At 49.9% G+C, this 16,356-nt stretch overlaps 2 protein-coding genes across 22 annotated transcripts in view; both read right to left on the minus strand.

Moving 5' to 3' along the window:
• Positions 1–223: 223 nt before the first annotated feature.
• Stac3 (SH3 and cysteine rich domain 3) lies at positions 224–7,580 on the minus strand. Of its 2 annotated transcripts, none has more exons than XM_057757799.1 (12): positions 7,262–7,580; positions 6,397–6,463; positions 5,920–6,184; positions 5,579–5,676; positions 5,319–5,391; positions 4,102–4,199; positions 1,653–1,719; positions 1,407–1,459; positions 1,166–1,251; positions 1,012–1,063; positions 801–938; positions 224–639 (listed from the first exon to the last, which is right to left on the minus strand). In XM_057757799.1, exons 2-12 carry the CDS (start codon positions 6,460–6,462, stop codon positions 541–543), a joined length of 1,095 nt encoding a protein of 364 aa, XP_057613782.1. In that variant the 5' UTR covers position 6,463; positions 7,262–7,580; the 3' UTR covers positions 224–540. The 2 variants fall into 2 exon arrangements, with proteins under 2 accessions (XP_057613782.1, XP_057613781.1); XM_057757798.1 differs by lacking the exon at positions 7,262–7,580 and adding an exon at positions 6,922–7,000.
• Positions 7,581–10,166: 2,586 nt separating this feature from the next.
• The window catches only part of R3hdm2 (R3H domain containing 2), a 111,876-nt gene continuing 105,686 nt past the window's right edge, over positions 10,167–16,356 (minus strand). For 19 of the 20 annotated variants that reach the window (XM_057758149.1, XM_057758150.1, XM_057758141.1 and 16 more), the window contains 5 exons: positions 15,588–15,757; positions 13,990–14,137; positions 12,131–12,228; positions 11,753–11,837; positions 10,167–11,147 (listed from right to left, as the gene is read on the minus strand). In XM_057758149.1, coding sequence (XP_057614132.1) covers positions 10,810–11,147; positions 11,753–11,837; positions 12,131–12,228; positions 13,990–14,137; positions 15,588–15,757 — 839 coding nt within the window. In that variant the 3' untranslated portion in view covers positions 10,167–10,809. The remainder of the gene's footprint in view (positions 11,148–11,752; positions 11,838–12,130; positions 12,229–13,989; positions 14,138–15,587; positions 15,758–16,356) is intronic. The other variant, XM_057758140.1, reaches the window with a different exon arrangement.

Genomic DNA, 16,356 nt, shown 5'->3' on the forward strand with positions numbered 1-16,356 from the left:
GGAACATTCTTCCTCCCTCCACACGCCTTCTCTTCATCTGCAGTTAAAAAGACACGCCTTTAATCCCAGCACTGGGGAGGCAGAAGCAGGCAGATCTCTGTGAGTTCGAGGTCAGCCTGGTCTACAAGAGCTAGTTCCCAGGAAAGGCTCCAAAGCTACTGAGTAAATCCTGTCTCGAAAAACTTAAAAAAAAAAAAGACAAACGTCTCTAACTTCTGTCAAAACTTTAATAAATTCACAACATTGACAGTTCAGCCCCTTGGCACCTCTTTATGGATATGCACCCCACCCCCCAGCTCTTGAAGGTTGGGTGGGCTGAAGTGTGGGTCTTATTGGTACCGGCTATCCAGTGCACCGGGTATCCGAAGCTCTAGGCAGGGGGAGAAGTGGGAGACAGACCCTCCCCAGAAACATCGTCATGCTCGGTGGGCCTTTCCACCCCTCTCATCCAGTAGTCCAGTTGCCTCCCCCCTCCCGGCCCGCACTGGGCCCCGCCCAGAGCCAGGCCTAGGTGTCTCCTGCCAGCAGGCACCAGTTCACCTAAATCTCCTCCAGAAAGTCGGCGGGGAACAGCCCCACCTTGCGGCCGGTGTAGACCTTGACGTAGCCGCCAGCTTCGTCTCCTTTCTGCACTACGATCTAGGGAGTGAATGGGTTGGGGAGCAGGAGCTAAATTAAGGACAGAGGACGAGAGCGGGGAAGCCGGGAGAGGCGTTTACACCAAAGGGTTCGCACCTCCCAGGTGTGTGGATGGGGGCGGTGCGATCAGGCCTGGGATTAGGTTAGGGTACCCGAGCTACCTGGTCTTTCTTCAGAGTGATCTGCCCAATCTCGCGGTTCCCCACAAAGGATCTGGTTACACGGTGCACGCGTTCTCCAGCCCGGACCCGAATGATGAAGTTTGGCGGGAAGAATCCGACCTTCTCTCCGATTTTCCCCTAGAGAAGGGAGTCGGTAGGTTCTGGAGCCTACCTACCCTTAGCCCACCTCAGCTCTAGCCGTTCGTCTTACCCGCCACCACTCCTCGTTGGAGTCGTCAATGACTGTGATCTTCTCCCCTGGCCTGGGACAGGAAGGAGAGTTCTGTGTGATTGACATTACACACCAGTTCCTGGCTGTGCTGTCCGTGCTCCCCACATTCCCGCCTCCCTTGAATGCTTCTCACGGGAAATCCAGATCATCCTTCTCCAAGGCTTTGAACCGATAGAGAGCCACGAAGTAATGAGACTGCTGGAAGCCGGGCTGCTTGTGCTGGGGACGGAAGGCGGCCATGAGCTTTAGACCTCCTTCACTTTATTGGTCTTTGGGTGTCTGTCTCAGCGTGGAGAGTGGGTGGAGGGTGGCGAGAACATCTGTGAGTGATGTCTGGGAGGAGGACCTGGATTCTACAGGTAGACAGGACTCACTTTGTCATCCGGTGTTTTCTTCTCAGCCTTCTTGTCCCTTTCTGCATTGTTTCCTTGGGTGGGAAATAGGGGCAGATAGCTTCCGCCTCCGGGAGGGCATCCATCACCCCCACCCTGTCTGCTGGAGGACTTGTCCACCCTGAGCCCAGTCTTTCCCTCTCCACCTGCTATACAGCACACAACCCCCTGATTACAATGACTACTAACTCCATGCCGTCTCTGGTGGTGGAGAGGGCTGGTACTCACCATCCTGGGATTTGCCTTCCTCTGACCTGGCTGACTCTGGCTCCTCCTCCATCATGGCTGCTAGAGGCTGTAGGGGACACCAGCGTTAGAGAGGTACTGTCTTGGGAACCTCTCTAGGCAGGCCAGAGAGTTATAGAACAACAGTATCTAAGCACTGGAAGAATACTTGGAGAAAACAGTAGTCTAAGAACCTGCCCCATGCAGGAATTCCTTCTGAAGCATGCTGGCAGGTAGGTCCCCTGCACTATGCCTGAACACAGCTAATGCCAGGCAGTTCACCCCCTTACAGCACAACCCTGTTGATTTTCTTTTTCAACCCCTTTTATTAAGCTCATATCACCTTCACTGTTATCTTTTAGTTATTTGTCTCAAGTTGCCTTCTTGGGCTTTAAATGTTAAACAGAGTACCTTTAACTATCTAAGGACAGCAGACATATCTTCCTGGCTTTTCCTCCCCACTGATTCTTAGCAAATCACCATGATCCAGGTTTCAGGCCCTTCATTATACTGTCTGATTAAAACACTGCAGTGTGTAAGACATGGAGTCTGGGGGCACAGCAGTCTCCTGTTTCCCTGTTGTTTTGTTGTGAGGCAGAGTCCCTGCAGTCCAGCTGTCCTCACGCTCCTTGTGTGGCCGGTGACCTTGAATTCCTGATCTCCTGGCCTCCAACTCCCACACGCTAGGATTACAGACATGCACCACTTTACCTGTCTGGCAACAGTTTTCATAGTTCCCCTTTGAGAACAGAACCTAAGAATATGGATTTTTTTTTTTCTGAAACAGCCTCGTAACTCATAGTTCAATTGACTGAAGTTTGTTATCTGTACTCAAGTTTTATATCAACCGTTACTTTGAAATCAGATCTCTAGTTTTGTTTCCTATAATATTTATTTATTACCATAAGAAAAGTAAATTTTCTCTTAGGAAATTTCAAATTATTATTATTAATATTTTCAAGACAGAGTTTCTATGTATAACAGCCCTGGCTGTCCTGGAACTCACTTTGTAGACCAGGCTAGCCTCAGACTCACAGAGGCCTCTGCCTTCCTTTGAGTGCTGGGACTTAAGGTATGTACCACCATGACCCGGCTGGACTTTCACATTGTGAAAGCCAGACAAGGCTGTGCGCTGTGCATGCCTCCAGTTCCAGCACCAGGATGCTAAAGTAGGAGGCTGGGCTATAATACAAGTTACAGGAAGCCTGTGCTATGCACATAGCAAGACCCTTTAAAGCAGAATGGGACAGAACATGTGTGAGAGATAGTTTCCTTGATGGACTGCTTGCCTAGCAGGCAGGAAGCCCTGGTTGTGCTCCTACCATCACACAGAGCAGGTTTGATGGTCTGTATCTGTAATGCCAGTACCTGGGAAGTGAAGGCAAGAGGATCAATGTTCGAGATCATCCTTAGCTACAAGGAGACGCTGATGCTGGTCTAGGCTCCCTGAGACGGGGTCTGGGTAAATACGGGGAGGTAAAGAGCACTCAATGCTCTCTCTCTAAGATTTTATTTATTGTTTTTTTATGTGTATGAGTGCTCTGGCTGCATATATGTCTGTGCGCCATGTGCGTGCCTGGTACCCACAGAGACCCCAGAACTGGGATTGCTTTAACTAACACTATCTATATTAGTTCGTAAGCTTGTCCAGACAGAAACTCATCGCCTGCTCAGGCAAGCACATTCCTGGCATTACCAACTCTATTGTGAAAGACAAGGAGGGGCTGGAGAGATGGCTCAGAGGTTAAGAGCATTGCCTGCTCTTCCAAAGGTCCTGAGTTCAATTCCCAGCAACCACATGGTGGCTCACAACCATCTGTAATGGGGTCTGGCGCCCTCTGCTGGCCTGCAGGCATACACACAGACAGAATACTGTATACATAATAAATGAATAAATCTTGCGCAGTGTTGTGACTTTCATGCCTGTCTCATCCACAAGATGAACAGGTCACAGCAGATGATCTTCACGGACACCTGCTGGCTCTAGAATTCCTTAGCTACTTGGGATGACAAATTCTCTTTCTCAGATGCAAAATGCACAGATCTTGCCTCTGTTACCCGCAGTGCCAGGCCAGGGACTTAGCCTTCTGTGGTACTTAGTCTTCAGTTTTAGAAGGGAATTGGGGAAGCATGCTCTATGTCTGGAGGAGTTTGCTTTTCAATGTTGGGTATTGAACCAGGGTGCCTACTACTAGGCATACATACTAGGCAAGCACTCTACCACAGAACTATATTCTCAGCCCTGTGGCATGATTTTTTTTTCCTGGTGAGGTATATAAAGCACACACACAAAAAAAAAAATCTACAATTTCACACAGGAATGTTTCTGTTTGGTTATGCCGCACCATTTGGGGGCAGAGGACTCATAACTTCTATCAGTTTTCCCAAGGGGGAAAGGATCTGTCCCGTGGAGCTTCCACAACGGGCTTCTGTGAGGACATGGGGTGCTCACATTTTTCTTATCTGCCTGTCCCTTCTTCCGTTCCTTGTTTGCCATGATCACCCCGATGCGCAGGGTTTCAAACACGGGGTCATTGCGATTGGCAGCAGCTGGTGGAGTGGGAGGAGAAAGAAGGCATCATTGGAAAGGCAGAGGAGGGCCGGGGAGAGATCTCTCAAAGGGGCATCTGGGAGTCAGTGGATACTCACGGGGACTTGTTGGGGGTTGGAGACGGAGAGAACAGGGAAGGGCCAGCTGAGTAATGCCTGGGTCACCAATCTATAAAGGGTTCTAAAACACTCTGGGAACGCCTTGTGATGGGACTCCTTCCAGGAGAGTATTATTATACTGCTGGCTTTTGTTCAGGCCGGGGTGTTCCCACCAGCACATTCTTTTTGAACCCATAATCTTTATGGAGTTTAGTTTCTCCACCAAATACATCTTAGCAGTTATTTCAGCGAATACATGTGTTTTCTTTTTCAAGACGGTTTCATTACGTAGCCCTGGCTACATATGGAATATACTTTTTTTTTGGTTTTTTGAAACTGGGTTTCTCTGTAGCTTTGGATCCTGTCCTGGAACTTGCTCTGTAGACCAGGCTGGCCTCAAACTCACAGAGATCCGCCTACCTCTGCCTCCCAGGTGCTGGGATTAAAGGTGTGTGCCACCACCACCTGGCAGATATACTTTTAAGGGTTGTCAAACTAGGAACTTGTCCGGGGGTATCCATAGCTCATGGGCTGGCCCCGAGTATGCCATCGCTCTGTAGCAGGGTGCAAACAGACCAGCATCCTTGTTCTTGCTTAGGAATGGTTCCAAGGGAACAGACTATGGTTTCTTCTCTCTACCCCTGGTCATTTGCAGTCCTTGCTCACTCAGGTCCCTCTCAGCTATGCATCAAGACCAGTCGGTGCGTCAAAAAATGGCTGTAAAAATACTAGACTGGGCTGGGCGATGGTGGCGCACGCCTTTAATTCCAGCACTCGGGGAGGCAGAGGCAGGTGGATCTCTGTGAGTTCGAGGTCAGCCTGGTCTACAAGAGCGAGTTCCAGGACAGGCTCCAAAGTTACACAGAGAAACCCTGTCTTGAAAAACCAAAACCAAAGCAAACCTAGACTAGGGGAGAACTATGGAAACAGAATGATTCTATTTCAGAATTTACTTTCCGAGGAGGTGGTGTGAAACAGTCTGAGACTTGACACTCCCTCAGGTCGTATATGCGCACTTACAGAGATCTTTGACACAAGCGTACTGTTGGTTGCTGTAGAGTGGGGAGCTATAGGCACGATGGAAACCAGGTGGCTGTAGGATGGGACGGGGAAAGCATTAGGAGCAGCAAGGTAGGGTCCAGAATCCCCTCCCTCATGAGTAAGAGCTGGGCTGAGAAGGGGAAAGCAGGGAAATGTGTGGGATGGCTTTGGGGGTCACCAAATAGTTGATGGCCTGGGCCTCTCCTACGTTTCTTGCTCCCCAGGGCCTTGTTACTCACGATCTTGCCGAAGCATCTCTGCATCTCCACGTAGGACTGGCAATGTTCATGGATGTTGGTTTTGCAGTTCTTACAGCGGAGCCCAAATTTGTTATTGACTTAAGGGGGGGGAGAACATTTGAGTAAGGTTCTGGATTCCCCTTTTCCTTTGGAGCCCTGTGGCTACTTGGCTACTTCACCGTTGCTCAGCCTGCCCTCTTCTGACACCCTACACTATCAATCTCACTATTTTCCTGGCGTGAATCCTGCCACAGTGTGTCCGTTACACGCACAGTTTCCGTAAGTCCTCTCCCACCCCTAAGCCTTCTTTCTTACTCTCTCTATCCCCCTTCAAGACTCACGCACAATCATCCGGGCACAGACATCACAGAACTTGGGTTTCTTGAAGAAGTGATCTTTGAATTTGTGGGGCTTGTCATTGACAAGCTTAGGAGGTTCTGGGGGTGGTTCCTCCTCCTCCTCCTCTTCCTCTTCTTCCTCATAGATATAGTAGATGGGCCCGCCCCCAGCTCCCACTGCCTCTCCATTGGCCTGGGGCTCTGGGGGAGGCTCCATCTGAGTTGTCTCTGGAGAGCCCTTCTTGAATATCTGCTTCAGTCGTTGTAGCTGAGGGAGGGGTGAAGGAAACTCAATGTTAAATGACGGTCACTCTCTCAGCAGTGTCCCTGGATTCGTGGATTGGGGCTGCAGATGTTGGCTAGCCCAACAATAAACAAGCCACACGCAAGCGGGTTCTACTCAAGCAGATTTCTTTAGCTGTCAAGGCTTCCCGGCCCCTCCAACACCCCTGCCCCCAGGGATCAGCGGTCCAGACTCACCCCACTTTGTGGAGTTTCTGCTGGGAAGGGGGGCTTAGGGGGCTCCAGTACCTCCTTTTCTGTCATCCTGCAAGAGGTTGGAGCCCACTATGAGATCTAACCTGACTGCCTGTCCTATTCCTGTATTCCTGCTCTGCACAGTGGGGCAGACCCAAGGGGAGCCTTTGGTAGAACTTGTGAACAGATCCTATGGAGGTCCAGAAAAAAATGTCCAGAGGCGGAAGACTTCCAAGCAGTTCCTTAGACTGACACCTACCTTCCCATGGCAAGGAGCAGTCCCAGTCTACAACCCAGTACGCCGCTCAAGGCTGTTGGCTTCGGCACTCCCCTACAGCAGTGGTTCTCAATCTTCCCAGTGCTGCGACACTTTAATACCCCAACCATAGAATCACTTCACCGCACTTCATAACTGTAATCTTGCTAGTTATAAATCATAATGCCTGAGATGCAGGAGATCGGGCATACAACCACTTATATGTTGAGAACCACTGTCCTACACACACTTGTGGTTGATGCAATACACACCTTCTCCTGGCTTCAGGAAGTTTGAGTTGCATCCTTGCCTATATGTCTGAAGGTGTGTCCGGAGATCTGCCCTCCCTGCCTCTCGGAGCCTTGGGGCCCTGGTGCCTAGTTCTGTCCTGGCTGCCTCGGGTCTCTGCTATTTTGGTTTTCAGAGTAATATGAGCCTTTCCTTCCCTTACTGCTCCATCCTCTGGACCCCACCACACCCTACCCCTCCTCCAATCTTGACTCATCTTGAAGTAGAACAATTACACTTTGAAAATTCAAACTACTCACAGATTACAAGAGCAAGGGGAAGCCGAACAGACTCAGGGAACAAAAAGATGAAGAGACGACTTACTTTAGAGACTCCCTAAGTCAGGTCAGTGTGGAAAGAGGGTCCCTAAGATCTTGATGGTGGTGCTGGGGGAGAGCTAGTCCTCTTCCGCCAGGGCTAAGCCCCCAGCACCTTCTGGACTCCCAGCTACTCAGACAATATTGGTAGGCCTCCTAGCCTCTCACCGTGGTGGCCGAGCTGAAATGACAGGGCTGGAGGACAGTGGACAGCTGAGAGCACAGCTGACAGGCAGAAATTGGAACCAGGAGGTCTGGGCAGGGCTGGACCCTGCCTCCTCCCATCCCCCAGAGCTGCTCCTGAGTGTTTACACTGAGCATTTACACTGAGCAGGTCGGCACTGGCTAATCAGGAAGGCGTATTTTCTACCCAACACTGCAGCACCTTACCCCACTCCAAGTACCAGAGAACCCAGGGTTTTGCCATGCTAACCAGGTGCTATAACCGCAGCAGGAAAGGGGCTTCTGCTCTCCACACACACTCATGTGAGTTCCCATGTCTGACGGTGACTTCTCCATACCCTTTCCCCTACTGTTCCAAGAACCTTTCGATTCTAAGCCCATTTCCGTTACTTGCTTAGGTTTTGCTTCCTTTGTTTGTGAGACAGGGTTTCTCTGTGTCGATTTGGAGCATGTCCTGGAACTTGCTTTGTAGAGCAGGCTGGCCTCAAACTCACAGAGATCTGCCTGCCCCTGCCTCCCGGGTGCTGGGAGCTGAGAAGAGGGTGTGAATCAGAACTCAGTCAACCACGCGAGACTGCATCATCCTCCACAGCTGAGCAGAGTATGGTGAACTACTATACTTCTTTCTCACGTGCACAGGGCATCTCTTTCCCCTAAAATTCTGTCCTCAAGAAGAGGAGACTGTAAGAGTTACTAAAATAGATGGCAAAACCCAAAAGCTACGGACCTGGAGAGATGACACAGCTTCTCGTCCAGAGGACCTGGGTTGTTCTGGGCACCCACACATCAGCTGTCTGTAACTCTAGTTCTGAAGGCTCCACACCTTCTGGCCTCTGTAGGCATCAAGCACACACAGGGTGCACATATATACACATGTGGGCAAACCACTTATATCATAGTCAAAGGAGCAGTTGACAGTTGACACTGGGCATGTGGCCGCTGTCTGTGGTCTTCTTTCTGAATGCACGCAGGAGCGCAGGGGTGTGGTCTGAGAATTCTTCAGTCAGTTCTTGCCTGCCACATCGTGGGATGCAGGAACTGAAGCAGATGAGGCTTGCATACAGCACCTCTTCTGCTATTAGCCAACCTCACCAACCCAGCTGCCTTCTGTAGTGAGGTTTAATTCAAGCATACATTTACACACACAGAGAAAAGAGTGCTGGATGGCCCCAACGTCCCTGCTGTTCGGCTGGGACACACACACACACACACACACACATATATTTTGGTTTTCTGAGACAGGGTTTCTCTGTAGCTTTGGAACCTGTCCTGGAACTAGCTCTTGTAGATCCGCCTGCCTCTGCCTCCCGAGTGCGCCACCACTGCCCGGCTAACATTGACTTATATGTTTAAACTATGTGTTGTGTATCGCCTGACCTGAGCGGTGATCAAAGGACAACTTCCCAGAGTCAGTTCACCCCTCGTCTTGGGAGCAAGCTCAGGCTGCTAGGCTTGGGAGCAAGCATTTACCCACTTTTTGCCATAAAGTGAGTTTTTATCATCTGTAAATAATGTTCCCTCCCCCATGAGAACTGTATGCTCTAAAGTTAAAATAGCCAAGTCTTATAGTTTTAATCTTTTTTTTTTTTTAAGACAGGGTTTCTCTGTGTAGTCCTGGATGTCCTGATACTCACTCTGTAGGCCAGGCTGGCCTTGAACTCACAAAGATCCACCTGACTGCCTCCCGAGTGCTGGGATTAAAGGCACACAGCATCACCACCTGGTAGTTTTAACCATTTTAATTGCAATTCCACCTCTCAACTCTCGATAGTCCCGTAGGGGCTGACAGGTCAGGGGAAGGTTACATTCTCAGGCACAGCTTTCTCTAGTCTGTGTGTGAGCTATGACATGGCTGCAAGATCCTGGAGGACAGCCAAGTCAAGGTTGCAATGGAGTGTGGATTTTGTTTGTTTTTAAGAAAGTTGCATTATGTAGCCCTGGTTGTTCTGGAACCTGCTATGTTCAAGCTGGTCTTAAACTCAGAGTTTTGCCTATCTGCTTCCTGAGCACTGTGATTACAGGATGGTATGTGTCACCATGCTCAAAACCGGAGTCCTGCCTCAAAATACACACACACACACACACAGAGAGAGAGGAAAGAGTGCTGGATGGCTCTCAGCTCTCTAACATCCCTGCTGTTGGGCTGCAGCACTGCGATGGCTTGAAGACTCTCCAGTCAACTCCACCTGCAAGTGCTGGTTTCTGTTTTCAGTTCTGTCAGCTGCAAGAAAGGTTAAGTGTGCTACCTTGATACAGCTTGGCACTGCAAGTTCAGTTGGTTTTATTGTAAGCAACATCCACGTGTGTTTCTGCTAAGAACCCAATGCTCTGCTTTTAGGATTAAAGGTGCAATTTCCCCATCCCTGAGGGTGTGTCAGCAGACTAGAGGAACAGAAACGAGGCCAGCGTTTCGACCTGACTCGCCCGGCTCCACAGCAAGGCTATAAATGAGTAGAGCCTCAGAGGGCAAGAGGCCCCTCGGATATGGACACAAAGGCCCACAGCTGAGGAGGAGTGAGCTTGATGAAGGCAGCCTGCAGTCTGAGAACTGTGTGCAGGAAAGAGGAGGGGCAGGAAGGAAGAGGTTGGGAAAATCTTTGTGCACACACCAGGGAAATCATCCTAAACTACGAAAAACCCTTCCAGCAGTTGTGGAACTGGACCTGCTCAGAGCCTCTAACCCAACCCATACCAATTGTCAATAGAGAAACAGTGATTGATGCCCAGTGACAGGTTTTTGCTTTTTTTATATTTATAAACAAAACCAACCTCCCTCCCCAGCAACTCCCCAAACAAACAAAAACCAGATTAAATAAAATGTGCAGTGAACACACCCAGCAAACACCTGTATGTGCAATTGAATACTGTGTCTGTTACGGTGGCACAAACCTCAGACAAACAATATACAGTGTTCTGGGGGTGGGGGTCCCAAGTTTTAACTCTGTGGGTTTTGGGGAGACAAGATGGGGGAAGTGAGAAAATGGGGAAATCAATGTACTTTTCTTAATTCTGTCCATATAAATATATTCATGAAGACCAGAGAGGAAAGGGGACTGGGACAGTGAGGAAATGGAGAAGAGGAGAGTGTGGGACCCTCTCAATTCTACTTGACCAAAAAATATGGAAGAAATCAATTCCATGGTGGGAGAAGAGATAAAAAAATTGGTAGCAGAGGATGGAAGAAGAGGAAAACAGAAGAACCAACAGGGAAAAGGACCCATGGCAAGGAAGTGGAAAGGAGTCCCATGCCGGTGTGAGAATCTGTCTGCTTCTCTCTTCAGCCGTAAGGTGGCAGGCTCTGGCCCAGTCGGCCCCCCGGGCTCCCTCTGCTTGGCCCCCACTCCTACCGTGCCAGTCCCTCCCGTCCTCCATTCACTGGGAGCTAGCTCGCTCCAGGATCCTCAGGTCGTAGTTCTTTTTGGCCACTCGAAGTTTGAAGCGACTCACGGAGTTGTTGAGGCGAAGGGAGGCATTCTGGGCGGCCAGCGGGCTGGGAAACACAGCCACTATGGTGTACAAGGCAGCGAGGTCCGAGTGGCGGCCGCTCTCTGCAGGCCCCCTGCTGTCCCCCCCTGCACCAGGCAGCCCCTGCGCGTCCTTAAGCCACTGGATCTTGGCGCCAGACATGGCAAGCTGGGTGAAGAGTTTGTCTGCCTCCGTCCGGGTGATTCCTTCAGGGAGATCCGTCACCTCCAGCACTCTTCCCAGCACTAAAAGGGGAGGAGAGATGAAGGTTGTGAGACATGGAGCAAGGACTACACAGTGGCCTGGCAGAGCCACTGACCAAGCCTGTGTACAAAAAGCCCTCAAACTTCTACCTTCTCCACTGAGAATTAAAACTTTGGGTCTCTGATCTGGGCACCTACAACTCCACTGCCTCCCAGGGTGTCAGTGCCGTGAAATGCAGTTCTGTTGGTGAGACGCTTGGTGGGTCAACGTGGAGTAAGATCCACAGTTCCCTCCCTTCCATAGGCTGGTCTCAACAACAGTTCCCTCCCTTCCATAGGCTGGTCTCAACAGAGACTTCCCGTCCCTTTCTCTCCTCCTTTAGGCAACAGCTGCAGAACGTGGACTCTTTTGCAGAGACTCTGTATGCCTGGCATGGAAGGCCTGCGGTCTAGGGCGAGCAAAGGGCGGTGTCCTAGATGACACCAGCTGCTCCATCACCGCTCTGACAGAGTCTAGGATGCTCAGCCTCAAGACACACACACTTCACACAGTCTGTGGGCAAAGATGACTCTATTCCCTCATAGTTCCCCTCACTCGATGCCAGCTTTCCCACTGTACTGGGGTGGCAATGAGACCGGCTACTCACCAACATCTGCTGTGCCCAGGTCAGTGGAGGCGGACTTGAGCGCGTGCCTCTTGCCTCGGTTTCCGTGCTTCAGTCCGCTCTGTCCCTTCAACATCCAACACAATTCTCATCCCAAGGGAACAACACTTAGCACTTTGGGTCCCAATGTCTGCCCCTGAGGACCCTACCTCCCCAGGGCGTGGCAACTGAGACATAAAGCCTCTCCCTCTTGGCCCTGAGGTGGGAACCATGAGCACAGGAGTCAGGGAAAACTCCTTTTGCTTTCTCCATTCTGTGTTTTCTCCCATGTCCACCCAATTGATTGACGCCGATGGCTCACAGATGGGGGCCCAGATGAGAAGGGGAGTCTGAAGCCCCCAAGATGATGGCTATGCTCACCTGGTGCACCGTGTAAGTTGACTGGCCATGGAGCAAGGGAGGGCAGATGGACAGATTGTATTGTAATGGCTGACCCAATAGGGAATAGCGCCCATCACCTAGGGGTAAGAACAGGTGCTTTAGGAGTTTGAGTTTCACGGTATGTCTATTATGAAACTTCAAGGGGCTTTGGTGAGAAATAGCAACAATACATATTGTTTCTACCTACCTTTGCTATGATGGGAGTACCTGTAACTAATTTAAAGAGTTGTACTCCTATGTGGTAGCACACACCTTTAATCCCAGCACTCGGCAGAGGCAGGCAGATCTGCTTGGTCTACATGGAGAGTTCCAGGACAGCCATAGCTACATAGTAAGACCCTGTCTCAGAAAAACAAAACAAAGGAAGAGCTGTGTCTCTCCCTAAACTCTTAGCAGGGCTTTAGATCACTTCACCTGGAGTTCTGTCCATCAGAGACCCTAGGGAAATGGTCAAGGAGAGTCAGGTGTGATGGTAGCCTGCTATTCCAGCACTTGGAGACTGAGGCCAGCCCGGCACAGCGAGAGTCTCAAGAAAAGGGAAATGACTGAGGAAGAACCTCGAGCCTTACTAATGTCTTCATCTCCTCTACGGTTGCCCTCATCTCCAGGCGTTCAAGTTTCTGCCCACGGGAGAGGCAGTGCAGAGTGGCGGTGGGAAAGAGAACACACTCAGAACTGATGCCAGCCCAACACATGGACTCTAACGGGAATGGCGGTGCTGGGGGTTCCTCTCTGCGGTGCTGTTGAACACGGTGTGTAGAGCACTTGCACAATGCCTGGGACAAACTGAGTGTCATGAAGCTTACTACCCACAGAATGATTCAGTTAGGAATATTTCAAAGTTTTAAACATCTTATTTTTAGATTACTTGTGACAGACAAAGCGAAAAGCAACAAGACCATTTCCGTCTTATGCATGTTTATCCCCATTTTATGGGTGAGAAAATCAAGGTCTACTTCTAAGTTTTAGTAACTTGTTCAACATCACAAAGTTTGTCCTGGAACTGGAACCCAGAGCTTTAACTGAAAATCAGTGTTGCCTCTAAAGAATCACACTGTTCTTGGAGCTGGAGAGATGGTTCTCCAGTTAAGAACACTTACTGCTCCTGCGGAGCCCATGGGTTGGTTCCCAGCACCCACACCAGTATCTCACAACTGTCCATAACTCCAGTTCAAGATACACATAAACTCACATAGGCACACACGTAAATAATACTTTTTTTGTTCATTTGTGTTTTGTTTTTCAAGACAGGGTTTCTCTGCAGCTTTGGAGCCTGTCCTGGAACTAGCTCTTATAGACCAGGCTGGCCTCGAACTCACAGAGATCTGCCTGCCTTTGCCTCCTGAGTGCTGGGATTAAAGGCATGTGCCACCATCGCCTGACTAAAAAATAATTTTTTAAATATTTTCTTTTCTTTCTTTCCTGAGACAGGGTTCCTCTGTGTAACAGCTCTAGCTGTTCTGGAACTCGCTTTGTAGATCGGGCTGGCCTCAAATTTGGCGATCCTCCTGCCTCTGCCTCCTGAGGCACACCCACCTAGAAACTCTGAAGCAGACAGCCCCACACTGTTCTGATGCAGCTCACATCCCCAGCTCTCTGGTCCAGCACTGATGCTGGGCTGCATTCTTTTCCAGTGGAAAGGGAACTTCTTTCCTCTCTTTCCTCCACTTGGGAGCAAATAGCCAGTGTGTGCAGGAGGCTGGAGCAATGCCCGTGAGAGCTACAGGAGGGTGGGTGTCCTCTGCTGTGGTGGCAGCTCTGCTGCCCACCCGCTGCTACCCTGGGATGGACGGTGAGTGCTGAGGTCCACAGCAGCCCACCTCCACCTAACTCCCTACCCTGTGCAGGACCCCCAGGCCGGGGGAATGGCGTGAGGACAGGCAGGGGCCCAAGTCCAGGGCAGACGTTGCTGAGGCTGGTGACAGGAGAGGGTGCTGGAGACTGGGTAGGAGACGTGACGGGGCTGTTGCCCAATTGTGCGTTGGCCTGTGAAAGAGAAGAGCACATGTCACTCCCTCTCTCTTTCACATGCACACTCACCTTGGTGTGTCCCAGGGCCTCCAATTCACTACTCTCAAGAAACAAGGAGTCTTGTACCAACTGCCCAAAGCCAGATTGCTGCTCCAAAGCACCCTCCTGTTCCCTAGTTTGTGTTGCTATAACTATCCTTATTTCTAGCATGAGAGATCAAACCCAGGGCTTCAGCTGTTCTAGGCAAGCACCAAAGCACTCACCTGCCTGACAGCCCAAGTTCGTATTCTTAGTATCCACTTTCGATAAACCACTCCCTTGTTTTGTCTGTGTAGGAGGCACAGCTTAAAGAAAGTATTGGAGAAACCAGACTCTTCAAAAGAAGAAAATGACTGACGTCTGATCACCTGGAAGGCTGGAGTGGATTCTGTATGACCCCATGGTGATCTTGTGCTATTCTATGGAGCCAGCCTTCCTGGATCCCCAATATCCTGAGCATTGTTTAGGCCCTCATCCCAGACCTTGTCTATCAGTGACTCTAACCATCCTATAAAAAGGCTCCATGTGCATCCCCCATCAGCAGAACCTGTCCTTATGCTCATTACAGACTCTTTCTCCTCAGGTCCTTGCCCTGAGCACTGTTCATCAGCCAACAGAACTCGCTCTTATTTACTGTAAAGGTCACAGGTGCTTGCTACCCAGTCTGGGAGTTTCCATGCGGCTATACCTAAATCTCTGTTGTGGTAACTGCCATGCAGAAACCTCTTCCTTAAGTTTTACTGTGTTTAATTTTGTAAGAAAAATAAACCCTGAGGTCAAACTCTGGATGTTCAGACCCAGCGCTTGAAAAACCCTGAGGTCAAACTCTGGATGTTCAGACCCAGCGCTTGAAAAAGCGGTTTTGACTCGAGTTTCATTCTTCACCTTGCTCAGATCATTTCTTGCAGGCTGTGAAGCTTGTGGGGTCCCTGACATATATGTACATGTTGGTGTATGTACATGTATATATGTATGTCTGTGAAGGCTAGAGGTCAATTTGGGGTATTATTCTTTTTGCTTTGCTTTTTTTGGGGGGAGGGGACAGGGTTTCTCTGTGTTAGCTCTGGCTGTTCTGAAACTCACTCTGTAGATCAGGCTGGCCTCAAACACACAGAGATCCGCTTGTCTCTACCTCCTGAGTACTGGTGTTAAAGGTGTGCGCCACTACCGCCCAGCTTGGGTACTGTCCTGTAGATGCCATCTACCCCAGCCCAGAACCGCATATGCACAAGGCTTGTGATCAAAGACCGAGCAACACTCATCCCAGGATTCTCCATTTTAAATATGCTCTAAGTATGGTCTGATGTCCTGAAAAGAGGATATGTTTTGATATTCTCATGTTTCTCCATCTAAAAATTCAGAGAAACTATAAATGAGGTGTGCAATGACATAAGGTTTCTTCCTAAGACAAGGGTGAAGGACTTACCTGGGGATTACCTTCAGGACTATACAGGTCCCCAGGCTTCTGACCTCGCTGGTCCACATTGTAATATTTGCAGTGACTCCACTGGACCATAGATGGATTCTGGGGGGTCTGGGGTCCATTAGGGACATTCAGTTGCATGACCACCACACCTGGTCCAGAAGGTGACACTCCTGAGTGGCACAAAGAAAGCAGTTGTTGGGAAGTCAAACTATTCTGGGAGCACAGTTAACTCTGAGTGGAAAGCCAGCAGCAAACCCACCCACTTGCTTCAGGGCCACTCCAACTGTGTCTTGCCAGGCATCTGAGACGGCTTCTGATCTGGCCTCAGAGTCTCTCTCCCCAACCAGTGGAAGTTTGAGTGGAAGAGAGATGAGACCAGATGCCAATATTCTCCTGCCTTTCACCTGGTGGGACAGTGTGTTATGATTGGCAGAAAAACCACTCCACTAGTCAAAACTGAGTATTCCCAAATACCCAGGTCAGACTGCTGAAATGTCTGCACACAGCACAAGCTCTAGTCTGGGGTGTGGGCCGGGGCTGCCGATGTAAGCAAGTTTTTCTGGAAATGACTGAGGGTAAGCCAGCAAAGATGAATTGTTCTGGAGAAGATGAATGCTTACACAAAGTACTCTGTGGTCACCAGCTGGTGAAGGGAGGAACCATTCCAGTAGAGGGCACAGTTTGTAGACATGAGGGGCTAAGATATAACCATATTGCAGGAAAAACACTAAGAGATAAGAAGCGTCTTTAACAAGCATTTATTGCTATG

This window comes from Chionomys nivalis, chromosome 25, assembly GCF_950005125.1.
Source record: "Chionomys nivalis chromosome 25, mChiNiv1.1, whole genome shotgun sequence".
NCBI lineage: Eukaryota > Metazoa > Chordata > Mammalia > Rodentia > Cricetidae > Chionomys > Chionomys nivalis.